The sequence below is a fragment of the Telopea speciosissima genome, chromosome 5, assembly GCF_018873765.1.
Source record: "Telopea speciosissima isolate NSW1024214 ecotype Mountain lineage chromosome 5, Tspe_v1, whole genome shotgun sequence".
Lineage (NCBI taxonomy): Eukaryota > Viridiplantae > Streptophyta > Magnoliopsida > Proteales > Proteaceae > Telopea > Telopea speciosissima.
This window is the reverse complement of record NC_057920.1, coordinates 5,768,579-5,795,215: the sequence shown is the minus strand read 5'-3', so window position 1 is coordinate 5,795,215 and position 26,637 is coordinate 5,768,579. Positions and strand designations below refer to the sequence as shown.

General features: G+C 40.3%; 1 protein-coding gene across 1 annotated transcript in view; it reads left to right on the top strand.

Annotated features, from left to right (window-relative positions):
* LOC122661941 (tRNA-dihydrouridine(20) synthase [NAD(P)+]-like) overlaps positions 1 to 26,637 on the top strand; it is a 32,716-nt gene that overhangs the window by 5,495 nt on the left and 584 nt on the right. Inside the window, exons 4-8 of the mRNA XM_043857462.1 lie at positions 5,644 to 5,752; positions 5,846 to 5,982; positions 13,521 to 13,657; positions 19,439 to 19,545; positions 25,531 to 25,658. Coding sequence (XP_043713397.1) covers positions 5,644 to 5,752; positions 5,846 to 5,982; positions 13,521 to 13,657; positions 19,439 to 19,545; positions 25,531 to 25,658 — 618 coding nt within the window. The remainder of the gene's footprint in view (positions 1 to 5,643; positions 5,753 to 5,845; positions 5,983 to 13,520; positions 13,658 to 19,438; positions 19,546 to 25,530; positions 25,659 to 26,637) is intronic.

Sequence of the window (26,637 nt, the reverse complement as noted above, 5' to 3'; positions counted from 1 at the left end):
CTCCCAAGGCCTCTGTTTTTTCTCTTCCTCCTAGAGTCTTTGACTGTGTTTGTTATGTGCATGTTAACAAATCTGCTTGCACTAAACTTGACCCTAAAGCTCTCAAGTGTCTCTTCCTTGGGTACTCTTCTACTACCAAGGGGTATAAGTGTTATCATCCTTCTTCCCGCCGATGTATCATGTCCAAGGATGTTACCTTTCTTGAGTCTGTCCCTTTCTTTGTCCCTTCTCAGCATCCTCTTCAGGGGGAGAATTGTGGGAGTGAACAGGCTACTGATGATTTCTTCCTTTCTCTTCTACCTACATCTCCTTTTATGCTTGACATTGGAAAACACAGGACTGTAGATGTGGTTGAGGTTGATGATCAACCAGGGGGGAATACAGATTTGGTTGTTGAAAGTGGTTCTGGTAAGGAGAAGGATTACCACATTACATACAAAAAGGTGAAGGCTTGTATAATACAAGAAAGATGACTTACCAAGAGTCCTCTTCAGATCCAGATCCACATCCTGAGATTCATTCTTCTCAATCAGGTGACATTTCTTCTCCTCCATCTGATTTGGACCTTCCTATTGCTATTAGGAAAGGGAAAAGAACTTGTACTAATCCTATATCCCAGTTTGTTTCCTATGATGCAATTTCTCCTACATGCCTTGCCTTTATTACTGTTCTCTCTACTGCTTCCATTCCCAAGAATGTCATTGATGCTATGTCTGACCCAAAGTGGAGACAAGCCATGTCTGAGGAGATGATGGCACTTGAGAAGAATGGTACTTGGCAACTTGTAGACCTTCCCAAGGGACGTGTCCCAGTTGGATGCAGATAGGTCTACACAATCAAGTATAAATCTGATGGCAGTATTGAGAGATACAAAGCAAGGTTGGTGGCCAAGGGGTACAGTCAAGTCTATGGAATTGACTATCAGGAGACATTTGCCCCTGTGGCCAAGCATAACTCAATAAAAGTTCTTTTATCTTTGGCTGCCAATAAAGATTGGCCTTTATATTAGTTGGATGTGAAGAATGCCTTCCTTCATGGTGATTTGGAAGAGGAAGTGTACATGCAAACTCCACCAGGCTTCAAGATTCCTTCAGCTGAAGGGAAAGTGTGCTTCCTTAAGAAGGCTCTATATGGTCTCAAACAGTCGTCAAAGGCATGGTTTGAGCGCTTCCAACAGGCTATTCTGAAGAATGGATATTCCCAGAGCCAAGCTGATCATACTCTCTTTACCAAGCGGAGTAATGGTACTATCACAGCTCTCATTGTCTATGTTGATGATATCGTGGTCACAGGAGATGATACAGCTGAGATAGGTAAATTAAAGAACTACTTGGCACAGCAATTTGAGATCAAAGATCTGGGTCCCTTAAAGTACTTCTTAGGAATAGAAGTATCAAGGACCAAGAAAGGAATCAACATATGTCAGAGGAGGTTTATTCTTGACTTGTTGACAGAGGCAGGGATGTTAGGTTGCAAACCAGCAAGCTCTCCTATTGAGCAGAATCACAAACTAGGAGAGGATTGTGGTCCTTCTCTTGTTGATGCCGGGAAGTATCAAAGGCTAGTAAGGAAGCTTATCTATCTCTTTATGACTCAGCCAAATATCTCTTATGCAATGGGAGTTGTCAGCCAATTCATGCATGCTCCCAAGAGTGGCCATTTGGATGCTGTGTATCGCATTCTAAGGTATTTGAAGTCCTCTCCAGGGAAAGGACTGTTGTATTCAAAGCACAACCACTTCAGAGTAGAAGGTTTCACAAATGCCGATTGGGCTGGTTCCATTACAGATAGGAGATCTACCTCCGGCTATTGTACCTTTGTGGGAGGTAACTTAGTCACATGGAGGAGTAAGAAACAGCATGTTGTGGCCAGATCTAGTGCCGAGGCAGAATTTAGAGCTATGACACATGGAGGGTGTGAGCTCATCTGGCTAAAAAGACTTGTTCAGGAACTGGGACTTCACACTGAAGGAACCATGAGACTGTACTGTGACAATAAGGCTGCCATCAGTATTGCTCACAACCCTGTTCAACATGACCGGACTAAGCACATTGAGGTTGATAGGCATTTCATCAAGGAGAAGATAGACTCTGGCTGTATTTGTACTCCTTTTGTGAAGACTGGTGATCAGTTGGCAGATATCTTCATCAAGGCTCTTGGCTCTCCTCAGTTTAGTTCTTTCCTAAGCAAGCTGGGAATGCATGATATATATTCTCTAGCTTGAGGGGGAGTGTTAGAAGTCGTGTAATAGGTGTAGTTTAGGAACTAGTCCCATTATTAGTTACCTTATTATGTAATACTGTTTTTCTTCTTTATTTCCCTTGTACCTCCCTAGGGAGGTGGATGTAATTCTCTATTTGTTATGATTGAATTAATATAGCTGTATGGAGAAGCCTCTCCAACACAATCGATTACAACCCGAATATTCTCTTGCCATCTTCTTCCTCCTCTAACTTCTTCCTTCTCTCTTCTTACCTTCTCAACCTAAAATCTAACTCTGTTCAATTCTGAGAAAATTTGAATGTTATCTGTTGTCATGTTAATGTCTCAATCACTATTGCCATCCTATGGTTTTGTTGCTTCTTGTTACTCAACTCAGCTAATCCTATTACCTGTTGCTTATTGTTGATATTCCCCCAAGGAAGTCTAAGATGGAGAAACCTTACAATTGTTATCAAACATAGTTTTGTAAAAGTTGAAGGTTAAGTTTGATTTCTTGTCTGAAAATAGCCAAGAATTTATACTCATACGGCTACTATTTGATGCATCTAAGATGAAACCGTGGGTCATACCAATCAAATTACTTCTTTTAAATTTGAATAGATGTAAAACCATTGGTGGATAAAAACATCAATGGAAAAGAAAAAAGGCATCGTTTTGCATCATCCAATAAAAAACAATTCTTGAATTAGAGAATCAAAAATAAGAAGAAGAACTGCTAGGACAGGGATCTTGCAGTTTTGCCAAAGCAACAAAGATATCTTAAACAAGATTATGCTGGACAAGCATTCAAAAAGGTAGGAAGAAAAAGCAATTCAAAAGAAATGCAGAGGTGTGGTTAGAAATATTCTAATGTTGGTGATGTGGAGGTTATTTGCCATGCATGCAGGTGTGAGACCTCCTTTAGTCCTTCGTGTTCGAGAAAGAAGATTGTAGGTCTAGTCTATTGATTTTCTATAGTTTTTAATGGGGATTCCTTCACTCTGCCCCCCTTGGAAATGGTTATCGGATAAGTAATAGAAGAATTGGAATAATGTAAGACTAGAACCTGAGTAGGTCTAATCCCAGGTAAGATCAAATTGGTAAACCTCCAGTGAACAAGAAAGAGAACAATGGTTCTCAAATTTGTAACCACAAGTGATCAAGAGAAGTAATTAATAGAATCCCACAAATCAGTGACCTGTTGAAGCTGCAAAATAGGGTTGAAAAATGAGACTTGTTATCAATCACTAGCCATTGAATACATTCCTGGCTGATGACAAGTTTCCTATGCCAACCAGACCGCCTCTTCTTTTCCTTGCTGGAGCCACAAATTTTTCAAAGTTTGATCTCAAAGCAGGATTTTGGCAGCTTGACATTTCTCCGGAAGACCGACCAAAAACAACTTTTTGCATTCCCGGCCACCATTATGTAGATGTAGGATGAAACCCCAATTAGATGACCATGAACAGAACAGAGAGAAAAGAGATCGATCCGGTTTTAGGGTTTTTGAAAACCCTAATTTTCTCTCAAATCAATGATGGGGTTAGTCCCTGTTGTAATGGTTGGTAATGATGGACCTTGGCAGCAATAATGGATGATGAATACCAAGAGGACAATGTAATAACTCGCCAGAAAACCCAGCAGCACTTGAAGAATCCCTTGAGATCGATCTGGGCAGATTCAGGGTTTGAAAACCCTGACAAACTTGACATCAATGGGAAGGAGTTCCTCTGGTCTGCAGCTGTTGTTGATGATGTCTTCCTGCAGTAATAGTAGTGGATTGAAGGTTGAAAATACTCCAGCAGATTGACAGCAACTAAGGTTGAAGGAATCTCAACAATGGAGAAGAACCGAGGGGATCGAGTATGGTAAGAATGGGGGAAGGGAACACCCTAGGCCTCTCACCTATCCTGTCTCAGGATTTCAACATTGCATAAAGCAAAAATTCTTCTATTCATTCAAATCGTGGGAGCTCTCAAGAGCTGATTACATGTTTATATAGCTTAATGGCTGAAACAAAAATAGAAAGTGAAGTCTAACTAGGATTTTAACTAGGATTCCCAATTTGGAATATAACTCAAACATAACTAGGAGACTAAAAGTCTAATAATAAAAAAAAATAAAATGAAACCTCAACATCAGCCCACGATTTTTACTGCTGGTGTAGGGTAATCCCTACGCTTACGATTCTGCTAGTGTAGGGGAATCCCTACCCTTGCAGCTGTCCTTTCTGGCATACAGCCTAGATGTATCAACTCCTCTCTTAAAATCATTCGTCTTCGACAAATGGATTAATGACATGTAGCGCTTGTAGAGGTCTCGATCAAGACGCTTGAAATCGTCGGTGTGAATCCAGGTACTATCAATCTCGGGCCGACTCTTCCACTTGACAAGGATATAGTAGTAGCCGTTACCACCCCGCATCATAGTAAACTTGTTGTGAAGCACGTTTTCAATCACATTGTCAGCTGGAGTGGCAAACTGTGGGAGCCGCAGGGTATGCTTAATGTCACCTTCATCAGAGTGGTGGCCTACATAGAGTGTAAGATCAGCCACGTTGAGAACGTTACTAATCTTCATAGATGGAGGAAGCTCTAGCATGTAGGCATTTGTGCCGATACGTTGCACCACTTTGAAAGGACCCATCTTGCAAGGATGGAGCTTGTGATTGACTCCAAAAGGAAGTCACTCAGGAGAAATTAGAACCATTACTAAATCACCAGGCTGGAATTCCACATATCGGCGATGGCGAGTAGCTGCTGCCTTGTACCCATCATTGCTAATGGCAATGTGTTGTCGAATATCTGCATGTACTTCCATGATGTGCCTCAAAAAATCATCAGCCTCCACACTATCTCGAACATGAGGAGGTAAGGGAATCAAGTCCACGGGTCATTTAGGTTGAAGACCTAGAATGATCTCAAAAGGAGTACGACCAGTGGTACGGTTGTTGTATGCAAACTCGGTTTCGACAGAAATCGAAATGGAGTCAAAACCCGAAATTTCAAACCGTGCATCACACAACACACAATGGCCGCTGCTAGTTAGATCTTTGTGGACCAAACTATCTCCTCTTTGCAGCTTTTCTATTGCTACCACCCACCACAGTTGTCAAGTCCTTATCCATGCCAGAATGCAACCTGGGATGCCCTAGGTGACTTGTCCCCTTAAGTGTTTGGGCAAGGTGCTCAGACCAGACCGAGGGGAAAACAGGGAAAAAAAGAAAGTTTGAAATTGGTATAAAGTATGGGCACCTAGGCTTTGCTTAGGCCTTATTTAGACCTCAAGGAGCTGGCCGCCACTTTGGCTTGCCTCTTTGGCATGTTAATCATGAATTCATGATACTTATTATGATGCTTCTTAGTTTTATTTGTTGAAGTTGCATTTTGTTGCTTAATTGTTGCCTAGGGTTTTTAACTGACATGATATATCTTTCTTTAGGTGCAAAGATGTAGCAGCAGTTGACATCAATATGGGTTGCCCCAGGTCATTCTCTATTAGTGGAGGAATGGGTGCAGCATTATTGTCTAAACCGGAGCTAATTAGTGATGTATTAAATTTATATCCTTTGGAATTTAAGTTTGATATTCCTCATGTTCGCAGTTTCATCTCCATTCCTCACTATGTTTTCCTCTTACTGCAGATATTGACAACATTAAAGAGGAATTTGGACGTGCCAGTAACATGTAAGATTAGACTCCTCAAATCGCCTCAGGATACAGTAGAATTAGCACGGAAAATTGAGAAAACTGGTGTTTCTGCTCTTGCCATTCATGGAAGGTAATCTGCCTATGTTCTTTTTGAATGTTCAAACTCAAACTACTTATTTATCCTATACTGTGCTAGTTTGTTCCTTGGTGTCATTGCATACATACTATGTGAATTCATCCATCAGTCTTATTTCACAAGTGTATTTTATGTAAATTTTCTTACTTTTTAAATATAATTTTGGGATCTTTTGAGGTTAGTAAAGCTAGTGGTTAATGATTATTGTAGGTGATTTCTAATTTTAGTTGGAGTTTAAATCTAAGTAGGATTAGTTATTTTTGGATCTAAATATATGTTGTGAGGGAAAGTTGACCAGCAGATATTTTTACTTTAGTTTGACTTTTCCTACTTCAAATTTTATTGCAAACAAATAAGGGGGAAATGGGAGTTAGCTGATGGGTAATATAAAAGGCCTAATTGTTTCCATATAACAATTGCGAGGACATTAAGCAGTTTATACTTTATTTTTTTTTAATAAGTTTATAGAAAAATGGAAGACACACCTGTTACTTGGATGCAAGGTTTTAGATCTCGGTTTCGCCAGGCCATGAAACTGAGATCTTGTATTTTTTTCTCTCAACTCGATGGTTGGTTTCGGTGGCCATATGGCTAAGATAGGTCCTGAAACTTGACATTCACCCTATTTTATGCTTTCTAAACACAGTGGAATCATTAGTTTTTCCAAATTCAAACCCAAAATGGTACTTTGACTACGGACCCTAGGTTGGTAGTCTACAACGTGCTTGAGATCTACCCTAGGCTATTCCACACAATATTTAGAACTCATATAATTAAAGTAGAGGTGTAAAACAACTTATATAAGTACTAAGAATTAAAATACATCAAACCATAAACCATTTAAGCATTATGCATCATATTCATATTTCATTATCATGCATAGTGATGGTTCGACTGTTTGTTCATAATTATTAGAAACTTGGAAATAGACATAGTCACATAGATTAAATAAATGCAAGTTAGTACTGAAACGAGTGTCGGGCCGGATCATCATAATAACCACGGTTTTGTTGTTGTCGAATCAAGCTCAATCAATAGATTGGTGGACATTGTATAACATATAATAATTTCATAGTCAGCAAAACAAGGTTAGATCATGTTTCTATGAAAAAAATTGTTTTTTAGAAGGAATTTTTACCTAAAAGTGTTCTTGAGATGCAATGCAACTCTCAAGAGAGATGTTGAAGCTTCAATCTTCAATTGGAGGTGAGATTTGCCCCAAAAAATCATAAAACTTCCACTTTGTATAAGTTTTCTCTTCACAGCAAACCAACAGAGGCGAGATTTCGACTCCAAGGGGGGGATTTTATAAGACTTAAGTTGGTCTGGTTCAACTCGAGATCTCGGCCGAGATATTGTAGTATTTAGGTATCGACTGTGATCTCGTCTCGTGATCCATTGAAACTGAGATATTAGCGAGATCTTGTACCATGCTTTGATGCTAATTTATATCTCATCAAAACCAAATGGTAATGTAGGACAGGATTGAAAGTTCAACCAGTCCCATAACAGGATCTGAAATCAGGGAAAAGGGTACAGCTTGATGGGGTAAGATTGGGTTGGATTGGAGGATTAATGGGTAGGCTTAGGATAAGGAGAAGGTGAGGGAATAGGTCTGGAATAACAGGGAAGTCAAGGGATTAGTGAAACAAATCTGGAGCAGGTTCTTCTTCTCTGCTGATTTGAGTAACAGGGTAGAAAACAGGGTTTTAATGGCTTTTGTGATAAATTCTGTAGCAGATAATCTGCTGGGTAGATGGGGATGAAACAAGGATCGAGTGGAGGTCTTAGTGGGGGGAAGGTTTGCTGAAAAGATGGGAGGAAGTTGATGGTTGGATTGAGCAGGGGAGGGGAGTAATGGAATTAGAAGGTTAGTCCAAAAATAGAAACTAACCAAGGATTTGCAGTGCAGGCAACAACAGTGAGCCTCGGCTGTAGTAGAATGGTCTTCTAAGGTCTTGAAAGCTTGAAGGGGATGAAGAATAGCAACTGGAAGAGACCTCCTGGGCTTCCCACCGCAAGGAGTCAGCTAGATCAGACACCAGCTCCTTGTCCAAGCATCAAACACCAAGGGAAAACTTCAGTAGAAGTAAACTTGCATAGTAGCAGTAGTTGAATATCAAATCGTGGGCTTCTTGCAGCCCCTGGGTTGCTTTTATTAACTGAGGAAAAGAGGTGAAGGGTTCAAAATTGGAAAGTCTCAAAATTAGAAACTTCCAATTTTGGACCTTTCTTGAGACACAAGACACTATCAGCCCAAATAACTCGTGGGTGATGTGAGACTGACTTTCTACTAACAGCTTAAATAAGTAAAAGGACTTACTACCCTATGGGACCATAACTTAAATTAGACCCGCTGAACCAACCGGTTCACGGGTTTATTATAGGACTCAAGAATTAAAACATAGCAACCCAATAGAACAGCACTGTTCACGTGAACAGTGTTACACCAACAGTTGGCTGCCAATGTAGGCAGCAGCCTTCTTCTTCTTCTTCTTCCTTGAATACACCCTGCATCAAATGGTCTCTACATTTTGTTGGTGGCAGTTTCTGAAACTTTGGCTTCTGTTAGGTGATACTGCAAGGTACTCATGTAGATAAGTCAATGAGACACATTGAACTCATCATAATAAAATCAATAAGAAACATTGAACTCATCATAGTTATAATCATCTTTGACTCACTCAAAATCTTTGTTGTCTGAATACGTTCTAGAATTGTACTGTAAATTCTATGTTGTAAGCATGCTCTGGGAAGTAGGACTTACCTCAGAAGTATGCTGCTGGTTTGGCAGAGAGCAGATTCCTTCCACATAAGACATGAAACGGAATGAGTCAAATCTAGGATCTGGTTCATCACCATTCATTTATCTTGGCTTGGACCTTAAAATTGATTCATTGGAATTCAGATGGATCTTATTCTGATCCAGATCCAAATCTGGGTATTGGAAAGCTTCTTTTTTTTTGGGGGGGGGGGGGGTTGAATAAATAATTCATTACCAAAAGGCCCAAAGCCGAGGGGGCGGGATATACAGGGAGGGAGAAGAGAAAGAGCCAAGAAAGCGCCTTCCCTAGGAGAGGGGGAGAGGCTGAATCAAAGATTCAGGTAAACCCCAGGAGACAACAATGAGCTTGTGATGCAGATTCATCATCAAATAGGGCTTGTTTCAGTGGGAATAAGTGTAGGGTTGGGATATATATATATGTTGGGCCTTTGTTCCCAAGGGTTTTCTATGTATTAGGCCACTTTAATGAGCCTAAACTAGAGGTATATAGGTTGCATACGGGATTAGCCCAATACTTCGTTTTTATTTTGTGTTTTTAATTGAACCGGTTTAAATTGGTTGCATCCAATTGGTTCAATTGGTCTAATTTAAGTGAAGTGATCCTATTGGCTAAGAGGTTCTTATATCTTATTGGCTACTAGGGAATCTTCTTTATTTTAATAGCTTAAGTTGTTTTTAAGTCATTAGGACTCTATTTTGAGTCTATTTCAGTTTCCTAGTCAGTTTAAGTTAGCTAATAGGTTAAGGATTGAGTTAGGCCATTCCTTTTTAGTGTCTAAGTCTAATTTTGAGTCTTTTATATAAGATTCTAAGGGGGCCAAGTATTGAATACGAATTTGATTAATGAAAAAGCTTTTGTTTGCTGCCACAGTTGCTGCTCTGCTCTGTTGAGTGTTGCCTTGTGAGTAATATCAAGGTTGCCTTGTGAGTAATATCAAGGTTACCTTGTGAGTAATATCAAGGTAAGGGATTGGTGGACTCCGATCGACTCCTTGCATCTTGTAGATCGGGAGGTCCTTCTTCTAGTTCTTCAAAGCTGCTACCATTGAAGATTTAATCTTTCAAGTAAGTAGTTTATTAATTCAGCATTTAACCTTCTTCTTTTAATCCTCTAACGTAAACTCCATTAAACCTGCAACTCCTTCCTCAACTAGGACTCCCTTATAATTCCAGATTTAGCCTTCACCCTCAAACCCTACTTCCAGCCTATATCCCCCACACCTCTCCCTACACTCGACCTTAACCCTAGCCCTTAGTCTCCACTTTATCCCCTCCAATCCTTCACTCCATTAAAACCCAAAACCTGCAACACAATTCTGTCCAGAACTGCAGAATTTTAAAACCTTCCCAAATCCTATTATTTTTATACCATATTGACCCCCTAGACCTGCCCATTAATACCCTATAAACCCCTTTCCCAATATCCAACCCTCACCCTAGGAATTGACCTAAATCCTAGTGCTGTCCATTCGAACCAGCAACCCCTTTTGTTATTTGATCCTGTTGTTTGGCTCCTAGTAGGCCTCCTACCTATCTAGGACTGCATTAGCTTGTTCCTTAGGGTATCAAGAACATTACAATGAAGTAAAACTAAAAGCTTGGAGCTAACATCAAAGTAGATGGCTTTCCAAATCTTGTCAAAGGAATGAGAGTTGGAGGTCCATCTGCGAAGATTGCACTCCATCCAGATGTGGTAAATAGCTGCGCCAAAAGAAAGCTTCCCTGCAGTGTCACAAATCAAAGGTCCTGAGATGGTCATGTCGACCCAAAACCATTCCCTGGGGAAGGGTAGGATTCTTATGCGGCGGGGCCAGCATCTGCCTAAAACCTTTTTCCAAATGGAGGACGAGAAGGGGCAAGAAAAAAATAGGTGGTCAATGTGTCTTCAAGGCTGTTCCAGGCTCCAGCATAGGACACAAGAGGGGGGCACAGCCGCACGGGGATATGTCTATGAAAGAGGAAGGCTTGGGTTGGGAGGCAAAGGGAGAGGGTTCTCCAAACTGTAAAGCTGTGGCAGGGGATATGGAAAGCTTAGTTGATATGCATTATATAAAATGTGCTTAAACAGAAGTATAAGTATCAGATCTGGTCCATCTTTCAGATCTTCATGATTTTTGGATGGGTAGGGGATCCATAGACATGGATCCGAGTTGAATCTGAATCTGGACCAGAATCTACTAATTCAAATTTGGATTTGGACTTGGATCTGAATGGATTCAAATATTTATGCCATAAATATGAGGATACACCAGAGCAAAATATTGTGGATGAGGCCCTACAGCTAAAAGTAGCACTCTAATCAGTGGAATAGTTTTTCATAAACACAAAAGTCCCTTTTTTATTTTTTTTTGGAATGAGATATCGAATTTGTTGGCTTAAGAGAGTATATATGGTGATACTATGGGTTTCTAGAAGCCTAAGGGAATTTCTTAACATTAGCACTCATCTTACTGATGCTGTTTCCCTGAGTATCTTGCCGTTCTCATGAGGGACCTTCCCTCAGCACATTGTTTGGACTTTAGACCAAATGTCTAGGAAAGGAACTCTGCCCTTATTCAGGAAAGAATTCGATTTTATTCATTCAAAATGACTGAAACATTCTCATGACTTGTTTTTCTAGTCATTGGTTGTGCAACACTCCCGCAAACTATTTTATCCGTATATACAGCAAAGGGTACAACGTTGGTATGGAAAATATTCCATTTTTCGCTCTCATCAGCTTATAATTGTTTTACACAGGTACATCTCATAATTTGAAGTATAGTTCTTAACCATGAAAACTCATAAAGTAGCTGGAAATTACGTTTTTGTAGTCCTAATTCAACATATCAACTTTGAAAGTATTTAGAAACTTCAAATTTCCTTATCCTCGTAATGTGGTTCTGATATATATGAATCAGTACCAACAGAAGAGGATCACAAAACAAAGAAAAATTCCAGAATTTAGGAGAAAATTCACCAAGAAAAATCCAGAGATCAGATGGCTGGATGACCCTGGTTGAGTGGTCCTCTTTAGGACTAGAATAACTGAAAAGATCAGCAAGATCCAATGGTTGGATCTGCTGAATCTGACAATTCCTTGTTGAAGTAGGAAAACTCAAGTTTGACTTGTCAACTGATATTTTCAATGATCAGGTTTCAGATTTCATATCCGTATTATTAAACATATAATCACCACTGAAATCAGACTCAACAGAATTTTAAAACATTGTTTCTTGAATATCCACCCAAAATAGCAAGTGATGATTTCAACTTAGACTAGGATTGCATCATTCAATCAGCAAAATCAAAACTTGATAATCGGGTGGCATTTAGGATATTACTATGAGATTTATGAGATCAGAATGTAGATCAGACCTTTGTTACATTGATTTCCAGCAAACCTGATGTGACTAGGAATTCTCTATTGTAGAAGCAGAACTTGAGTAGAAGCAGAACTTGAGTCTCAACTACAGGCTAGAACAGGAACAGCTTTGATTCTTCAAGAAAGACTCAAAGAAATAAGAAAGCAGAACCTGGGGTTCTCACTGCAAGGATTTGATTGGCTTCACGGCTTCACCTCCAATCGTGGCCTTGATTTATCACAAGGAGAGACTGATTCACCACAGAGCCAAGCAAAACAGCAACTTTGATTATGAAAAACATGGGGGTCAGTAGAACCCCCAATCCTTTATTTATAACAGCAACTAAAACAGTTTTAACTAGACTAGGATATCCCATAGCTATACTCCCTTATAAGCTGTCCCATCCCTTTTAAAACTCAAAAAGAAAATAAGCTAATGTGGACCCATAACTTAAGCTCTAAAAGAAAATAATATAACAACTTAAATTGAACCATTGGACCATTGGTTCAACCAAACTTAAATTAAAACAAAGTGGACCCAGGCCACGTTAAGGTTGTCTAAATTAGAACTGGGCCATGTTAAGCTTGTCTAAACTAGAACGGGGCCACGTTAGACCTGGTTCTTCTTGGAATTCTTATGCTGGTAAGTCTTTATTTCTGCATCACCCAGGCAACCATTAACTTGAATTACAAATTACTGAATACCTTAACTTGAAATTTGTCCAAGGGAAAAAGAACTCCGAAAGGCAGCGTGGCCGCTGCGCCTAGAGACAGAGGGGGCGAAATGACCGCCCCGCCCCCCATGAAGGGCTTTAATGACCGCCCTGTTGATGCCTCCGTGAGCGCTCCCATCACGCTGCCTTTTGGAGAATCCTCTCCTTTTGGCTAATTAAGAATCTATGATACAATAGAAGAACTCCTATCCTCTTAGAACTTTTTATAAAAGTGTGATGAATAAACACTGCCTAATATAAGCCCATCTTAGATTATAAAACAAATGAATGCCAGATGTTCTCTCATCACTTTCTGGCACATGTGTGGTGTGGTGGTATATGGTGTAGCAGACTAGCAGTGGTATACTGACATTGCATACTCCATGGTGTGCTGTGTTCAACAGTTATAATACATGTAAGGCTTTCTAAATTTATTTATTCAAATGTGGCTTGTGTCATTTGGACTACAATGTTTTCATGAATGTGGCTTGCGTAGTTTGGAGTTTGGACTACAATATTTTCATGATTAAACAACAAAGACAATATCATTCAGATGTGACAACTTCAAGAAATGTGAACTGTAAATTGAAATGAAATATTTGATTCTCCCATTGTCTTGAAAGTAATCTGTCCTTGCTTAACCTTTCTCTCTGTGTCTTCACTGTATGTCCTCATGCTGAATGAAGTGCAGAAAAGTTTCTGATAGGCCAAGGGATCCTGCCAAGTGGAATGACATTGCTGATGTTGTAGAAGCATTGTCTATACCAGTTATAGCTAATGGTGATGTCTTTGATTACGAGGATTTTCAACGTATTAAAGTTGCAACAGGTGGGAATACTGTCTATATAATATTCAGATGCTTCCTACTGGTCGAACATTTTGGATGTTTATTTTATTTTGAATAATTTCATTTACACTAGTCCTTATCTCAAGTGTCCACTATTTGAGCCATATGACAGGATGATGTGGCAAATCTGACCGGTGGATAGACAGTTCTTTGTTTGGATTACCCACGTGTCAAATTTCAGAACCTAATTCAATCAAATATCCTCCCTGTATGCGGCATCCTTGAAACCTCCTATAGTCTTAGTTTTTCAAAGCTTTATTTTGCCACTTGGCGGTTTCTCTTTGGGTTGAAACTTGACATGTAGGCAGGGACATGAGGTCTGCCCTTCCACAAAATTTATGCATTGACCGATTGCCACATGGCAGATATTTGGGCAGTTGAGATAAAGCTTATCTCAACAGGCTGTTGAGGAAGCATTTGGCTTTTTAATTTGTGACAGATCTACAATTGATGATAGTCTGTTTACTCTGTTTTCTGATCTATAATTGGTTATGCCATGGAAATTTATTGTATGTAGTAGCTCTTCTTTGTTGCCTTCCTGAGATCCTTGTGACTTTCTACGGCAACTTAGAAGCATCTGTATGCACACTGATCCACATATTCCCACAGGCACCCAGATGTACACACATACATGAGCATGTATATCATAGTTGTCAAGGTGTCGCTTAGGTGTTTGCCTAGGTGCCTTGTTTGTGTCTAGGCCCACTCCAATGCTTTGGTTTGCCTAGACTCGTGACAACTGTGATGTATATGCATTATATCTCTATGCACTTCGTTACCCTTAAAACAATCTTTATACTATCCACTACTTTTTCTTGGAGATGTATTATGCACTGAGAGGGTTTGTGATGCAGTCAAGACTGCCCGGTTGGGCCTAGGAGGATCTTATTTTAGGCAATGGAGCACTTGTTCATGGGTTATTTGTTGTAACGGGCCTAATTTATTAGGCCATAAGGTGAGGGTGTGATCTGAGTATGAGATTAACAGTAGAAGAGTCTTAGTTTGCTAAGTTAAAGGCGTTTGAGTTAGATTAGGATACTTATTAGTTAGAACAGAGCTCAGATTTGAGTTTTTTTCCCCTTCTTTTTCTTATTCAGATTGTGAGTGTGATTAGGAGACCAAAACACTGGTTGATTAGGATTTTCAGAAGGTTATATTGATATGTATACCCCATCATACAGTTAAATCACCTAAGTAGTTGTTTTTTTTATTGTAAATAAGCTTTGGGTTGGGTTACGTATTTGTTGGGTGAGGTATGGCTAGGTCAAAGATAACCTAACCTACAGTAAGATCGTAGGTACTAGCTAAGTGGGTTACGTATTTGTTGGGTGAGGTATGGCTAGGTCAAAGATAACCTAACCTACAGTAAGATTGTAGGTACTAGCTAAGAGCAGGTTAATATGAGATTCCAGCAACACAATAACATAGAAAAAATTAAAAGAAAATAAAAGATAGAAGAAGGTAGATAGATTCGGGTTGAGCCTCTCACCCTCTCTTAGGTCTCTCACCTCACTGCATCTCACAGCCATAGTTTGCAAACAAACTCTCATGCAGATTTATCACCAAACTGGGCTTCTTTGCTTAGGAATAAGTCTAGGGTTGGGTTATATACATGTTGGGCCTTTGATCCCATGTGTTTTCTATGCAGTAGGCTACTTTTATGGGCCTAAAATATGGGTAATTAGGTTGCATAAGGGCAGTGAGGTGAGAGACCTCATATTTTAGGCCCATAAAAGTGGCCTATTACATAGAAAACCCATGGGATCGAAGGCCCAACATGTATATAACCCAATTTCTAGACTTATTCCTAAGCATAGAAGCCCAGTTTGGTGATAAATCTGCATCAGAGAGTTTGTTTGCAAGCTATGGCTGTGAGATGTAGTGAGGTGAGAGAGTGAGAGGCTCAACTCAAATCTATCTTTTTCTTTATTTATTTATTTATTTTTTAAATTTTATTGTGTGGCTGGAATCTCATATTAACCTGCGGTTGGCTAGTACCTACAATCCTACTGTAGGTTAGGTTATTTTTGACCTAGCCCTACATCACTATGACTTAACATAAACCCTCACTCTCGACTTAACACAAAGTCTCCCCCTCAAGCTGGAACATATATATCAAAGGCTCCAGCTTGGAAGAATAGATGTTAACAACAAAACCAGTCTTGAACATCTATAGCAGTCATAGACGCCAGTGATCATAGAGATAACTTCATTTTGGTACCAACACAAGCACACCAATCACCATCAACAACAATAGAGAAAAATCTTCATGTCAAATAAATCCAGACAGCAAAGAACAAAATAAGCGGCACAGAATATCATCTGCAAGCTAAAATATCATGATAGCAACAACAACATCATAAGCCCTTCTCAAGGAAGGCAAGTAGTCATCTTTGCAAAAAAGACAGATAAAAATGCAGCATAGATTGTTGCGAACCACAGATAAAAGAATAGCATAGGTTGGTGTGAACCACATATAACAACATAAGGTAGTTTTTATTTTTTATTTTTTTATTTTTTTTTGTTTAATGTTAACAACATAAGATAGTTGTGAACCACAATTACAGCATAAGGTAGCTGCGAACCACAAGTAACAACATTGTTCGGCATAAGTTAGTTGTGAACCACTAACAGCATAAGGTAGCTGCGAGCCACAAGTAACTGCATAAGGTTGTTGGGAACCACAAGTAACAATATAAGGATGGTGGGAACCACAAGTAACAGCATAAGTAATGGCATAAGGTTGCTGGGGACCACAAGTAATAGCATAAGGTTGGTGGGAACAAGAAGTAACAATTTTGTTGCTGCAACCAAGTAACCATCTTTATAAAGATAAAATTGTTGGGACACGAGCAGATGAGACAAACTTATAATAATAGTCTTCAAATAACAAATGACACTAGTGGATAATAATCTCTGATCTCCCCCTCACATGTAGCACTACGTGGACAAATAATGCAGGGAAGAATACCAACGGATAATCCATCATCATGTGGCAGATGACACTAGTAGATAATAATAATAATCTCTGATCTTCCCCTCATGTGTAGCACTACGTGGACAAATAATGCAAGGAAGAACACCGAACGATAATCCATCATCATATGGTAGCAATAACCAGCATCACGAAAGATCAGCAGCACTTAAAACCCCAAACCAAAAGCAGTTGTAGCAACTAAGATCCCAGATAGGCCAGATTTAAACATATCTGAGCAAAGAACAACAACCCAACAGTTGCAAGAGCATCAATAGCAGCAACGGATCAGATCAAGTAGGTAAATAGTCCAAGATGACATCTGGTGAGTGTCTGTACGAATGATGCAATCTCATGTCAAAACTTTGCCTTGGGATTGGTTATGGGCTCACTCAAGGATGAAATAATTCTAATATTAGAAGTAATGGCAATCTGGTAAATATGCTGAAGTGTGAAGGTTACACTAGGGTGTGGCAATTTAGTAATATAACAGAATCTTGAAGGGCTAGTGAGACATGAGAGTAGGGAGGGACAGAATGGAGATTAAGAAATAAAGATCAGGACAAACTAGGATGGAAAATAAAATAAGGACAAAACAAGGAATAAGTACAGAAGGGAGGGGCAGAAAAAAGTGTTTTATACCAACCCATTGTTAAAGTTGTCTTCAACCTTTGACCAACAAAACAGGGTTGGAGCAGTGGCAGCAAACAGCCGGAGGTGGTGGAAGCAAACACAGCTGGAGAGGTAGCTTGTGGGAGCATTACGGAATGGCAGCAGCAGGGACTAAAGCAACAGTAACACATTGCTGCAGCAGGGATGGAAGCAACAACAACGAAGCGACAGTAGGTGTGGGAGACACCAAGATGATAGCAGAGGTGCGCTGTAAACTGCAAGCTGCCGATGAAGCATCGGAACTATGACACCAGTAAATGTAACAGATCAGATTGTACAAATCACAATCCCTCAGGCAAACGATAACAAATTCCACAACCTGAACGAAAATCACTGTAGCAGCAGGTCTGAACTAGTTAAATCCCAGTGGAAGCAACCTTTCAAGCTCAAGTTCTGGGTTTTGGGTCACAACCCAGCAATTATCAGGTCAAACAGTGATGAATCGATGGGATTCCAGCTCCCTCTTCTAGGTTCAGCCAGTCGTGCTAGAACCAGGGGGGGGGTTCAGGTACTGAAACAGAACATCTCCAAAATAAACAGAAAATATTTGGGTTTGAACAGGGAAAATTGATCAAATGTGTACGTAATTAATGCATACACTAACAGAACACTTAACAGAATAGAAGAGCAATAAAATTCAACATAGAATTCAATATTCTACTCTTCCCCCCCCCCCCCCCTTTTCTTTTCTTCTTCTTCTTCATGGCTCTGATACCATTTAACAACCGCTTATACCAAAAGCTCAAGATATTAGGTAAGGACTGCAATAATGTATATCAACATAACACCTCCAGTGCGTGCACAGCCACACACACACTTAACACCATCACGTGGCACCAAAGGGTGCAACACACAAAACCCCTCGTACATACCAGGGATCGAACACGAACACTGACCTCCTGGCTCTGATACCATGTACCAAAATTGGTTTTTTTTCCCTGGTGAATAAACAAAATCAGATGTTAAAGGTCAATTACAGAACCTATGCAGAATAAGATGACTAATGTGGCAATCTAAAGCGAAATCATTGTAAAATACAAGGAACCACGCGCTTTTTTGCTGGTGGTCCAACCACAATCTGACCACTTTGTCCATCAGTCATGAAAAACTGAGAAATATAAGAGCAGAACCCTATTTTTTATTTTTGTTAGCTCCAGGTTGAGGATGATTATGATCTTGCTAACTTCTGTTTCTTTCAGTCTCAAAATCTTTATATAATAGTGAATGCTTGATAGAAAGAATTTGTTCTGCATTTTCATGATCAAATCCAGCTAATTATTGTCCTAGCCACATGTTAGCTAAAATTCCTCTTTAGTAGGAGGTTTACTTTTAAGGTCAACTAAGATGAGCAGGAGGCATTCTTAGTCAAGAATAAGCCAGGTCAGACTTGAAAACTGGGACTTTTCTTTGATTTCCCTTGTATCTGCCTCCTGTAGCCTCTTCAGTGTTCTGTTTGCTTCTTTCCAGGCCATGATGCCAACAGTCTTTTTCTTCCTTTGGCAGAAATCTTTGTCCAAAATAAGTCAAAAATTTTGAGTAGTTGGAATTTGAAGCTGCAGAAAGGCAGAGTGACACTCTGTCAATGGAGCTTTGTTCAAAGCACCTGTGCAGCATATGCTGTCCTATCATGCGGACTTTGACAGGTATACCAGTCGATTCTAAAGCCGTGGATAGGATATATTAAAATATAGTGGCTAGAATAGGGAGATCTCTTCAGAGTACCTAGGTGTATTTTGCTCAGTGTTGTTAATCTCTTTGATTAATTAGATCTGCCCATCACAATTTTCAGTTGTGGGGTGTTGTATGGCTTGGGGAAGAGAAGGTGGAGAATCTGAGACTTTAGTGATATAAAGTTTATGGGAATGTGTCCCACTATGACATTGATAATATTTACATTTGCTATGCTAAGTTTGAATTTAGTGGTACTATTCTGATCCCCTTTCTTCAGGTTAACATTCGAGATGGGTTTTGACCTGAGTTTTGATAATTTTTTCCTCATGCTTCCCAATGCTTATCTCCAGTTGCATGGAGCCCACTTGCATAGTGGTCTCTGTCCTTAATATTCTATTTGCTGAAAAAATATTCACAATTGTTTGGTGTTTATGGTTTTCTGTAGGTGCCTCTTCAGTGATGGTTGCTAGAGGAGCCTTGTGGAATGCTTCAATTTTCTCACCCAGTGGTATGTTACCCTGGGAGGATGTGAAAAGAGAATATATACGGAAGGTGCTTGGTCTTTACGCCTTGAGAATTGTTTCTGTTTTCTGTTACACTTGATGATGAGCTTATACTGCTATGATGTTCTTCAAAATGAAGCTACTGTGTGATCCTGGAGTCAGATTCAGTTAGGCTTTTAGCTTGTCTGGATTGAGTATACCAATTATTGCCAAAACTGCTTTCGGTTTTTCCTGTTTCCAATTTTTATCATACATAATAATTTTTAGGGAACATGTTGTACACGCCGGCAGCATGGCATGGAATCTCCCAAGTGTGCATGACGATTCACCAATGCTCATCTGTCCCAGTTCCTTCACAACCCACTGCCACTGCGCTCCTGGCTGTGAGCTTTGTGGGGCGTTTATATCTCGCCGATCTGATTCGATTCAGCTGCATCTGGAGCACATGGAGACTGATTACTCCTTTGTTCCTCCATGGAAAGCTCCTCCCTCCCCCCCTCTCTGCATCTCTCTCCACCCTCGCTGCCCACCTCTTTGCACTTTCTCTTCCCCGCTGTTCCCCTTTCTTTGCATCTCTCTCCACCGGAAGTTCTTTCACGGAGATCCTCGCTGCCCATGGTTGGGAGTACCTTGAGTTCCCAGGTCAGCAATCACCTTTGCGAAGGGATACTTGAGCGTTGTGGAGTCGCTAGCGTCAGCATTTCCCACTAACGTAAGACTAGAACCTGAATAGGTGTATTCCCAGGCAGGATCAAATAGAAAACCCTCCAATAAACAAGAAATCAAATGAGGGAACCAAGAGAACAGTGGGAACTAAAATCATATGAGAGAACCAAGAGAACAATGGGAACTCAAATGAGGGAACAATTTCCTTGGTTGAAGTAACAAATAAAAACCCACAAATTTGTAACCTATTGAAGCAGCAATGATCTTGATGTGGTAATCTTCAAGAAATCGATGCGACAATTAGTTGAAAGAAATCTTAGCAGCCTATAGCATTCTTGAACTCAATTTGATTGAAATTAGGGTTTGGAATCAAGAACCAATGATAGGGAATGGAGAAATGTGGGGGTTGGCTATCTCAGCCTGGGCATCTCACCCATTCGATCTCTGGATTTTCATGAAGGCTAAAGCCAATATTTCATTAATCAAATTCGTGTACAATGCTGGCCTCCTGTACAAACTTATCTAGAAGACTCAAAAATAGACTTAGACACTAAAAAGAAAAGGCCTAACCCTATCCTTAACTAATAAGGTAACCTAAATTGACTAGGAAAGTGAAATAATGAAGGAAATAGACTCAAAATAGGACTCTAATTAAACTAATGAAGTGAATCCCGTTTTCCTACTTTCTACCCATATTTTAGGCTCATTAAATTGGTCAATTACAAAATAAACCCATGGGATCAAAGTCCCAATACATATATGACCCAACCAAAAGTTTAAGAGAGAGAGAGAGAGGGTCCATGAAATTCAGGAAGACATTCTTGACATACAATTGTTGAAGGTTCCATCCCAAATTGGCAGAACATGACAGTAAACATAATTCATCTTTGCTACAAGTGCAAAGGTTTCTTGGTATATTTCTTAAAGATCTCCATTCAAGAAGGCATTCTTGACATCCAATTGTTGAAGATTCCATCCTAAATTGGCAGCACATGGCAGTAAACAGAATTCGTCTTTGCTATAAGTGAAGGTTTCTTGGTAGTCAATCCCATAGGCTTGGGTGAAGCCCTTGACAACCAAACGTGCCTTGTATCTCTCAATGGTGGCATCTGCCCTTTGCTTGACTGTAAACACCCATTTGCGTCCAACTTCCCTTCAGGGCAAGGGACAAGTTCCCAGGTACCATTTTTGTCTAAGGCTTGTATTTCTTCTAGCATGGCAGCCTTCTACTTTGGATATTTGATGGTTTCCTTCCAATCCTGTAGAATAGACACAAAAGACAAAGATGAAACAAAGGCTTGATAGGAGGGTGATAAAGGTTCATAAGAGACAAAAGTGGTCAATGGGATTTTTTTTATTCAATGGGATGTTGTGTACATAAATAAATTCCTTTTTTAATAGCAATGGGATGGTCATCATGCATAGGGTTAGCAAGATGAGGCACATTATCAGAAACAAGAGAGATGTTACCTTATGGTTTAAGTGAATCTGGTGGAGGCGGCACCGTGGGTAATGGTTGGTCATCCGTGGTATCCTTTTTCTTGGTTCTAGTCCGAGTGTAGGTTATCATATCTGGAACAGGAGCAAGAATAGGTTGAACCAACGTCTCCCTTTACCTCCATTAATTGTATGCTCCCCTTGAATTGAGAGACTGTCAATAACTAAAGTGGGTAACAACAACTCTTCCTCAAGACTCTCCCCCTGAATAGGTGTCGTGAAATATGGTTTAGACACGTGGAAGGTGACATCCATGGTTACATAGAGATGGTGAGAAGGAGGGTGATAGCACTTGTAACCCTTTTGAGAGGCCAGGTAACCAAGGAAAACACACCGAATAGCTTGAGGATCCAGTTTTGACCAAGGGGATTATGGGCAAAGCAGACACACCCAAATATTTTAGGAGGAAGGGAAGAGGCAATGGTAAGGTTTGGGAGGAAAGAAAGAGGTGCCTTAAAATTCAGGACACTAGAGGGAACCCTATTAATAAAGTATGCAGTAGTAAGGACAATATCCCCCCAATAGGTTTTAGGGACACCAATAGTGAACATCGAGGCACAGGTCACATCCAGGAGATGATGATTTTTCCGTTTGGGGATGCCATTCTTTTCTGGTGTCATAACCATAGTTTTTACAACATCTAGGCGACCCAAGGCGGTGGAGGGGGTCCAAAATCAAGGCCACACCAACTAGGCGACCAAGGCATCCAAGGTGCTTAAGTTGACTAAAGCACCGGACGCCTGGACAACTATGGTCTTAACACAAAATTTTGGTAGAGTAATGCCATGGGAAGAAAGATACTACTGAAACCTACCATCGATGTACTCCGTACCATTATCACTTCTAAGAACCTGAATAGTGGCATTAAACTAGGTTCGAAGCATGGCATGGAAAGACTGAAAGCAAGAAAAGGCATCAGATTTACTATGTAGAAGGTAAACCCATGTGAGACGTGTGCAATTGTCAATAAATGTAATGAACCAACGAAAACCATTACGATCAACAATCCTAGAGGGACCCCATCTATCAGAGTGAATAATAGAAAAAGGAACATCACTTTTAACATCATTAATAGGATAAGAATTTTTAGTGTGTTTAGCAAATCCACACACATCACAATCAAGTTGTTCCAAATCGCAAATTTTAACCAAGTCTGGAAACATAGAACGCAAAATATGAAAAGAAGGGTGTCCCAAATGGCGGTGCCAGTAATGAAGTTTTGTCAATGCACTATCAGAACGAAGGGTGAGTTGAAGATGAGAGTGGGATTGTTGGTGTAGATTCCAAGTAATAGAGACCATCATGGACCCGACCATATACCCAATCTTTGTGCCCTTCACCAGATCCTGAAACAAGCAATGAGTAGAAAAGAAGTGAACAGAACAATTCAACTCACTGGTTAAGCGGTAAATGGATAGTAGTTTGCACGCAATTTTGGAACATGTAAAACAGAAGAAAGAGAAAGATGGAGAGAACAGAAAACTGAACCTTTACCGAAAATGGAGGACATAGACCCATCATCAACATGTACCTTATCCCGTTAAGAGCAAGGAGAATAGGTACAAAAGACCTCTGAGTTACTAGTCATATAGTCAGTAGCACCAGAGTCAATTAACCATAAGGGACTCGTAGAAGAGACAAGAAACTTACCTGACTGAGTAAGGTTGGAGACAGGAACAGAGGAAGAATTAGTGGTCAGTTGTGTCACCAATTTTTGGATGGTAACCATCTAATCCGGGGAGATAGGTGTCATAGTAGAGATAACAAGGCAATTATCAAGTGCTTCAGAGACATGAGTTTGGGAACGAGTACTACCTTGTTTGGTATTGCGCCCTCCCTTGGGCCGCTCACGGAGCTTCCAACAAGTATCATGTGTATGACAGGGCGACCACCATAATCACATTTCACGGGTTCTCGTCTAAAGGAAGGAGCTTTGGTAGAATTTGCAATGAGAGTGTAGGTGGTGTAGTGAGCAAGGCAAACCGTACGAGAACAGCTGGAGGCATCATAACACTTTGTTGATGCCGCCTTGTAAGAATCTGCAATTAGAGGTGTAGGTGGTGTAGTGAGCAAGGCAGACTGTACAAGAACAACTGGAGGCATCATAACAGTCTGCCGATGTTTTTTGGACTGAACCAAATTATATGCTTGAAGAAGAGCAGGGAATGTATTATACCCTAGTATCTAAACCTGAACTTGATCATATTTAAGGTTCAAGCCAGTCAAAATCATACACACATTCCATCTCCCTCTCTTTTGAATTGCTAGCATCATCAGGATGAACCATGGGAATGGGATGATAGAAGTCCAATTGTTGCCAAAGAGTGGTCAAGGCATTTAATTGTAGGCAGTGAGGGATAGCTCTTCCTAAGTTGTGCTACGAACCTGACGTCGTATCGCATATATTTAGGCATAATTCCTTACTTGAGAATGTCAAAACTTGCATCCCATTACCCATGGTTCCTTAGCAGAATTGAAGAGAGCAAAGTTGGGATTGACAAAGGGCTCCATAGAGTTGAGCAGGAAGGACATAACCAACGCATCATTAGACGACCATGTGGTAGCTACAATAGGATTCGTAGGCTTGAGGGTATCTCCTGTAATGAGACCAGAGTAGTTGTATCCCCAGAGTGTGAGAAGACATGCAGGGGACCAAGTGAGGTAGTTATGAGTTCTGACCATTCAACTTGATGGGGCTAGGTTGGAGAGTATGATGCCCAGGGTTACTCGAACGACCAAGTAGAGGGCGCACCAATGGAAGTAGCTAGCATTTTCGTTGGCCATGGTATTCGAAGAGTAGGAGTATCATTGTACAACCAAAAAGCAAGGCAGCACCGGCGGTAGGAGAGACTGGTGGAAGAGGCGCAACAACCAAGAAGGTCTCTGTGGCTTCGATAAGAGAGTCCGGTGATAGGCGTGACGACCTTGCAGGTCGTAGCAGATAGAGGCAGTGGCAAGGGAGGCCGACGGGAGTGACCGGTGAGAGACGAGAGCCGCGACAACCTAGGTTGGTCGAGGCGACACTAGCAAAAGAGGCCGACGGACAGAGGTGCAGCGATTAGGGTTGCAGCAGACAGAAGGCATGGCAGCAGCACCAAGAGACGACTAGAGGAGTCGCTGCTCACGGTGGATAGAGGCACGGTAACCAAAGACGGGTCTCAGCGGAGAAAGGCGCGAGGACCAAAGGAGAGCTGCAGCGGACAGAGGTGCGGCATGGCCAAAGGTGACCAAGGTGGTGTCGCGGTGTTGGGAGTGCGCAGTGAGTGAGACGCGATGGAGAGAAGACTAGGGTTATATGGTTCAGATTTCATCTACCATGCTAGACAAGGAGACTATGGCCTCTAACGGGCGGCAGTGGTGGAGGAGAAGAGCAACTTGGAGAACGCAAAAATTTTCTAGGGTTTTGGGTTCTGATACCAAGTTCGGAATCAGAGGTTGAGGAATGATGTGACTTGTCATTAATGACAGAGGTCCTCTTTATTTATAATGTTGTTACAACCCTGAAGGGGTAAAAAGGTTAAAAGGGAAAAATAGGGATTAAAGTAAAAACCCTAAAGTAAGGTTCTAACAAAACAATCCCACGGTTCTCAACACTAAGTAGTATTATGGAAGTCTGTTTACCATTAGATTGGTTATATTATAGTATATAACCAGTTTATATGTTTTCTTTGCAAGATGAAGTAATGTGTTATGGAGAAAACCACTAGTAGCATAAGAAGATTAAAATATCATGTTGAGATTTGTAGTTTGGCAAAAGGAATGTTAAACTAATTTTGGTATAATTGTTACTTCTCAAGTACATTAAATCTCCCGTCTTGCTAGGTTTAGAGTACAGATGAGCTAAACAGTTTCTTTGTTTTCAATTTTCCAGAGCTTCTTCTGGGATAATGATGTTAAAAGCACAAAACATACTTTGAAGGAAATGATAATGCACTATTCTTCCCTTGAACTACCAGAAGGAAAGGCTGTGATTAAATCTGAGACTTCAGCAGATTTGGCGTAAGTTTATCCTATCCTATCATTCATCTTCTTTCTTATTATGTCTATGTTCATTGATGAGTCAGTTTTCAGATACACTGAAATATGTTCTCATGTCTCTGTTTTACTTTCTATGCTTTGAAACTATGCCTAGGTTATTACTAGATAAATTGCAAATAAAGGCTATTTTAATTGGTTTTGGTTTCCTGTATGTCCTACATATATCTTCCACGAGGCAGTTTTGGTGGGGCCCAAATTTTGTGAAGTAGGTCAGATTCGTCTGTTCACATTTTAACTTTCAGATCTAACAGAGTTGGCTATGTAGAGAAGTAAAATTTTGAAAATCTGTTAAAAAAAATTTTTGGACATAGGCTGAAAACAATGGATGGCTGAAAATATTATGGAAAATATACATATATGGAGGGGGGGGGTTAAATGATTGAATTTGGTTCTAAAATTTGACATGTGGCCAATCTAGACCTTACACTACCTATCCAACAATGAATTACCAACTCTTCATTTCCATGCACAAATATGTTGATCATATAGGTGAACAAGTGCCTAGTGCATTCGGTACCATGTGGTGTGTGGAAGCCCATTGCTACCAGGAGGTCTTGAGTTTAAGTCTCTTGGTTCACATCTCCCCTCCCCCCATAATAGAGTAGGATCTATCAAAAAAAAAAAAAGAAGTTGATCATATAGGAAGCCTTCTCTTGTGGGCCAGTATAATCCATACTGTGCTCAAGTTATCCAACGGTTGGAATTACCTCATCGTCCTTTCATGTGACACAAATAGTTGGACCATATCGGAAGCCCGTCCTATGTGGGCCATGTAAAGAAACTTTTCCATTGCTAATTTTTCCAACTTTCCCTTTCCAAGTAGTAATCTGAGCTCATCCACATCTGATTACTCTCACTTTTGAGTTCACTGGTTTTTGGGACAATAACCCTAAACAAGGTTGCTTTTGCTTGAGTAGTCCATCCCCTATAAAAAAGAGAA